This window comes from Phaethon aethereus, assembly GCF_964289735.1.
Source record: "Phaethon aethereus genome assembly, chromosome: 2".
Classification (NCBI taxonomy): domain Eukaryota; kingdom Metazoa; phylum Chordata; class Aves; order Phaethontiformes; family Phaethontidae; genus Phaethon; species Phaethon aethereus.
Window position 1 is genome coordinate 27,476,297 of NC_138582.1, and position 6,836 is coordinate 27,483,132.

The following is a 6,836-nucleotide window of genomic DNA, read 5'->3' on the forward strand; positions in this document are numbered from 1 at the left end:
ATAAGTTAGTTGTCAGTACCTACTTTTTACAGTTACAAGCCCAGCAACTTTAGGCACACAAGTTATAGCCAATCTTAAATTCAAATTCAACCATTACAAGGCAGAGAGACCCGTTTCAGAGAGTGCTCTGTGATAGCATTCTGGACTGTAACATGCATACACCAGCTGTCCAGAAACACAGAGCAGCTAATAAAGAAGTTGTTAGAAAAAGCCATTAAACATACACATGCATGCCAGTTAGTTTCCCAATTAAAATGCTATTTACAAGCCATACTTCCTTTTTTGTAATTTGTAGTTTTTAACCCAACTTACAAATACAAGTTCAAGTGCAAGACATCCAATATGTGACCATTTGAAATGGCCAACGTGAAAATGAGTGCAAATTACAAAGCCACAAAGAGGTTAGCAATGATTTCCTGATCTTTTCAGGTGAAAATTTATTTACCAGATAAGTAACACCAGACAGGGGTGGAGTCCATTAAAGGACATGACCTTTAGGAAAGCCAACACAGTCTTGACCAACACCACTGACTTTTTGAAAAGTCTGAAAGATTCTTCATACTGCAAACTGCAGCACTCCACAAAGTTACCTGGTATCTTACTGCATGTTGTAATGTATTATTGCCCTACAAGTTATGCAGAAACCCACAGCCAAGAAATATTAATGCACAAGAAGTTTAGAAGTTACCGTGCGTAAGATACGATTAAGCTGTAACAGAATCTCAGGTATTGATTATGGCTTAGACCTGCATTGAAAGTCAACACTTAGACAAATATCCTTACATGAATGACATTGTCTATATGAAAGTGAGACAACTTTGTTACACTGAAGACTTAATTGGTTAAAGTGACCTTCTGCTTAGAAGAAACAGTAGACAATATATTCACAAATAATCATATCTACTTTGCAAGAATTAGCCCTGTAAGAATTCAACAATACTCTTTTTACTCGTCTTTTAAGATAATGTGTAGACATTTACAGATATTTATACACAGGCTTTGTTTCTTGAACAGCCAGATCTTTGATAGTTAATTCTTTATCCTTCTTCCCTCCCTCATCCGTGTCTGCCAAATTTAAGACATTGTCCTAGCAGCATTCATGAAATCAATAGTGCAAAGTTATTACAAAAACCTCTTTTCCCAAGCTGTGACATCCTCTTCAAGTTTGCATTAGGTCAATATCACTTTCCATGTATTTAGAGCTCTGGGGGGAAGGCAGGAACAATAGATATGCTGAATCTAGCAAGCAACCAAATTGTTTGCTGAGGGGTTTTTTGGGGTTTTATTGTTGGGTGGTTGTTTTTTATTTGCTGCTCATACTGGCCATTGTTATAACTTTGAGAACTAGTTCACTAGATTAAATTCACAGTTCCTCATTTTGACATGCACCTATAACATGTGAGTTGAACTGCACCACAATAATTGTAATGTCATCTCTATACATTCGAGCCAGCTCTTCAGGAAGACTGAGCATCTTGGACAGTCGCTCATGATCCACAGTGCCAAACTCATTGTTACCCACTGCATGGCGTATCAGGTGAGTCGCTGCATTCTGATCTTCAAATACGGAAGAGATTCTTGCTCTCCTTTCTGTTAAGAGACCATGCATCTGTCCCAAAGTTACCTTATAGCCACCAACAGCTATGGGCTGTTGATGGTGAACACCAGTGAGGTACTCCCCTACAATTCTAGCCACATCTTGCCTGTGCATCGTCTCCCACAGCCCGTCTGTGGCCAAAACCAGGAACTTATCCTGCGGCCGTAATTTGTGATGTATGACTTCTGGCTCAGCTGTGAGGTATGGGGGAGTGTGATAGTTTGGAGGAATAAACTTTGTATATTCATTGTCATTCAGCTGATCTGGGCCTGATTCTACTACTCTCTTCTGTAGTTCGATACTCCATTTAAACTTCACATCACCAAAAGCCCTGAAAGGCATCAGGAGACCTAAGAGACGATCTTGTTTCACAAGACTTTTCTCTTCAGACTTTGGATGCTCCATTTTCACACGTTCCACTTCATGTTCATTTTGTGCATTGTGGTCATAGGACAGATTAACTGCAGACCAAGATCCATCTTCCTCTTGAACCCCAAGCATTGCTCTACTGTCACCTGTGTTTGCAATGTGCAAGTCAACACCATCCACATGGGCCACGCAGGCAGTTGCACCAGAAAATGCTACTCGCAGTACTAGGTAGTTGAGAAAAGAATTTGGATCTCCTACTTGAGCTTCCAAAGAAATATCATTATCAAGCCTTTTAAAAGCATTAATTAAAGCTTCTTTCACATCAGTAGTCTCTCCACTGTTGAGATCAATCAGCTCCTGCCAGTAAGTTCTTAGACTATTGAAGTAAAGCTTGGAAGCTTCTTTGCTAAAATAATCATTGGGATGCTTGTGCCACTGTAAAATGGGCAACAGAGCCCTGCCACTTTCCACAGCATTTTCTATTTCAAGTAAAGTCTCATGGGGTAACAAAGAGACAGCAATGTAGTAAAACAGTCTTTCACTGACAGCTTGAGCACAAGCACAGCCTGCATGGCCATCAAACACACCCAGAAGCATTCCTCTTGTCTGTAAGCAAGTGGCAGCACTCCTCCGGTCTTCTATTGGAGCATTAGCAGGCAACTGGTTGCTATCAAATCCAAGAACAGAACTTACATTTTTACCATCAAATTCTGGCACTTTGAAACTGTATTCATTTGCTTTCAGAATGCTATTGACCTGTGGAGGAGTGAGGTAAAATCTCTGTGGCGTAGAAGCATAATCCCTTGCATGAATAAAGTGATAAAAGTTCTCCTGTGGCCTATAGAGTGCCACAAATTTCTTCTGAGGTGCATACCTGAAGTGACTATGAGCAAAATGAGATGATAAACAACACAGATGTTTATGGTGGCAGTAGCAGACAGTACTGCATATTCTGCTGATCTCACAGTTACGGATCAATGGAAACAGATGAGCTGGTGCTGGCATGGCATCAGACAACAAAGGTAGCCTGGAGCTTCGGACTGGAATTGCTGAAAGACAAGAGAACAACTATGCTTAGGGGGACAGTTAACAGGTGCTTCCCAGAACTCTGTGTTAAGACATTTACAGCATCTAACAAAGTTGCTTATTATATGGAGTTCATGACTTCACAGGTCTTGAGAAAAAAGCATTAAGAGGTGCTTGTTAAAAGATATTGGGCTATAACAAAAAAGCCGTACCATACTTAAGCTCAGCACAGATATTTTAGCTTTTATACCCACTCAGCAGGCAAAAAGTGAAAACAGACAATACAATGTCAAACAGAAAAGACAACAGTTAGCATGGAGCACTCTACAGTATTGCCACTTTCTACATATCTACAGATATGGCACACAGGGAAAACTGTCCTTCTATAAGGTTGAAGAGATAAAGCATCTAACAGTAAGACTCATGAAACAACTTTGAGATGACGCACAACCAGGCTTAAGATGACAATGGTTTAGACAATAAAAGCAAGCAGTAGGTCATAGACAGCAGATAATCTTTAAGCAACCACAAGTCAGTTGTGGGTTTTGTTTCTTCTCCCCCCTTTCACATGTAAAACTTCAAACTTGTGTGACACCATGGTGTACATAAACAAAATAGCCACAACAGTCTATGCAGCAATATTCTAGCTTATCAGATAAATAGACAAGAGGTAGAAAGCACATGCCTGTCTCCTACCAGCAGCTCATCTACCCCAGTAAATTTTAGGATTATAAATTCCTTTAAAAAGCTACTTAACTGAAGGACTACATGCAAGCTGTGTTTGTTCCCATGACTAGAATAGAGCCTTGCACAGTAGTCTAAAGGCAGTTCAGTGTTAAGATAAATTAAGTTTAGTATCCAAGAAAAGTATTCCACTACTTGCCACATCTAAAAGCTTTCCTTCATTTTTCATTCCTCTAAAGACAGACTATTCTAACATACTCTTCCTTGTCCCCATCTACACACCCAATCACAACATTAGTGTGAGTGCCTCTTAAATCCCTTATTCACTATGCCTCATTATCAGGAAGTCTTTTACAATGTCCTACTTGAGAAAACAATTCCATAGCGGAAAAAAGGTTGAACTGTGCCTTGTGTGAAGTACACAGTTAAGGGGAATTCAGCTTTCTCTTTCCAACTGTTATGATCAAGTTTCATCATAAGAGCTTCTTCGTAAAAAAAGATCATTACAAATTATCTTATACAAGGCTTACTGCAGTCATCAGTACTAGTCTAGCTGTACCACTATCTCAGAATTGTTCTACTGAAAAACTGGATACTACTGTGTTGTGCAAGGTGCTTCAGTCACTAAATTTATTATTTTCTTTCAGACAAGCAGGCATACCAGCATTTCAAATGAGATGCAAGCCCTATAAAATACACAGTAAGCCTCAATACGGAATCTAAAGGATCATGCAACATAGGGTGAATTGCATTCTGTTATCACCCTATTCTGTAAGCTTTCCACAGCTTCTGCCACAGGATTCTGATCACCCAGACCAGCTGAGAAGTGTCTGGAAATACATGAAACTTCACCCCATTCTCTGTGTGGAAAGAGAAGGCAGCAAGACACATTCTTCCCTCCAAGCTTGCTTGTTCTCTTTAAGCAACCAGGAGCGAAGCCCATTTCTGTGTTATATGATATGTGAGTGCTGAAAGCAAACTAAAATTCATGTTTCTACCACTCCACTGGCTTCCTAGTATGACTGACTGTCAGTCTTGACTTACAACAATTCCTGTCCATTGACCTATCTCAGGTCTCCCACTGACAGCTATGAAAACTGAACTGGCCAGTTTCCTGCTGTTCACCCATCAGTGAACAGCTCTGGTTGTAGTCCTGTGGACCACAGCCAGCTACCCAGACACTCAGCAGCAGTGTATTGGCTTGAACTTCCAGATGCATACTAAGTTTCTGCTAGCCATTTGCTTCCCAGAAAGTCTATTTCTCCAGCCCAGGCTTCACATGCATACAGCATGACAGAAGTAAACTGCAACTCCAAATATAGATTTTATAATTAGAAGGCAGCGAATAGATTTTTAAGGGAGCTATTTTGGTAACAGTTATGTATACTTCTTCACATGACATTTAAAAGCAACAATTTTACTTACAGAATGGGAACCTCAAGGTCCTACAGGTGTGCCTGGTCTACAGCAGCATCTCAGATTCAGTGCTGGTCTCCCATTAGCATACAAGTGAATGAAGTTCTCCTAACTGCTTAAGCATTTGTGTTCAGTGCTGACCCATACGCGGTACCACAACTGGTCTGACAGTTTTGCCATTGATCCATGATGAAGCAAAAATACAAGTGTACTGCTGTTATAGTGGCTCTGCAGTGCCACCAGAGGCTATTTTGCTCATTTTTAATCATTAGTTTACCAAATACTACATGAAACCAAAGAGGAAGTAGTAAAAATTTGGCCTCAAATTTTCCATGGACTGTATCATTTACAGTAGATCCATGACAACTTAAGATATCAGTCTGTTTCACATAACTAGGATTTATTAAATCTGGTGATTTAGTAAAGGAGAAATTCCAAGTTTGCCAGCCTGAAGTGAAATTATCTTAAGTTTCTCCCATTTATCCCTGTGGGTGCTCCAAATATAACCAGACGCTCCAACTAGCCCTTAAATAACTACTTTACGATCCCAAGTTCATTATGACTGATCAAGAGACAACAAAGAAGGAAGAGATAGGATTGTAAAATTTCTACTTAATCAAGATTTGTCAAGAGATTAGAATCAGGCCAATATTAAATACACCTCCAAGCCCAGAACAGGGTACAAATGCTACTTTTCAGGCCACAAATATAATTTGGCCATCTGACACACTGTTGGCTATTTTATGGGTTTTGTAGTACTACGCTGATAAAATGGAAAAAAATATTACCCCTTCCTTTAATAAAGGATTGTTGTAACTGTACTATTAAGGCCAACTGATGCTGCACTGACAGGTTCCTCCAAAACACCTGCCTTAACTGTGCCAAAGACACCCATGGCTTCAGATAAAACCACTTACCCCAGGTGCCTTTCAGACACTTGACAACCTGAATTAATTAGCCCGTTGGAGAGGACGGGGAGAGGGGAAGGAGGAACAGGAAACGTTCAACTTAAACAGAACCGTTAATCCTTCCCTCCGGCCAGCTCTCAGGCCCAGCCCGGCAGTCCCTTCCCCGGGTCCCAGCCGACCCCCGAGCCCGGCGCTCCAGCGCGTACCGGTGCGCGATACATACCGATCCGCCTGGGCCCCGGGCACACACACATTCTCCTGTCACAACAAGAAGCCGCGAACATCCACAAAGCAGAAGCCCGGGGGGGCGGGGAGAAGCAAGGCAGAGAGTTCGTTAGAGAAGACGGTGAGCTCCGACACGGAGGGGGAACGACAGAAAGGAGGAGACAGGCACACACGCACGCAGACCGTCTGCGGGCGCCCGCAGCCGCCGCCGCCCGCCCGGCAATGGGAACGAGCCAGCCCCGCAGCGGCGGGCCCGGAGCGGTCCGCGGAGATCTCGGCAGCCAGCGCCCGCGCCCGCCGGGCACCGAGTCCCGCACCGGCCCCGCTCTCCCTTCCGGCAGAGGCGAGGCGCTGTTCCCGCTCCCCGCGGGCAAGGCCCGCCCGCCAGCGCTGGGCGTCGCCGCGGCAGAGACCGCTACCCGCTCAGGCGCCGCGCGGCCCCGACATGGCTGCCCCTCCCCAAGCCGCCCGTCCGCCCGTCTCCAGCACGACCCCCTCCTCCCTCCCTCCGCCCTGTGGGCACAGACCTGGCCCCTTCCCGCACGGCTCAGCCCGGGTCCCCCGGGCGGGACAGGGAAGCGGCTCGAATGACCGAGACGCCCACACACCCA

General features: G+C 43.6%; 1 protein-coding gene across 1 annotated transcript; it reads right to left on the reverse strand.

The window, feature by feature from the left end:
• Positions 1–1,228: 1,228 nt before the first annotated feature.
• PDP1 (pyruvate dehydrogenase phosphatase catalytic subunit 1) lies at positions 1,229–6,269 on the reverse strand. Its single transcript, XM_081996885.1, has 2 exons — positions 6,224–6,269; positions 1,229–3,015 (listed from the first exon to the last, which is right to left on the reverse strand). Exons 1-2 carry the CDS (start codon positions 6,252–6,254, stop codon positions 1,364–1,366), a joined length of 1,683 nt encoding a protein of 560 aa, XP_081853011.1. The 5' UTR covers positions 6,255–6,269; the 3' UTR covers positions 1,229–1,363.
• Positions 6,270–6,836: the final 567 nt, after the last annotated feature.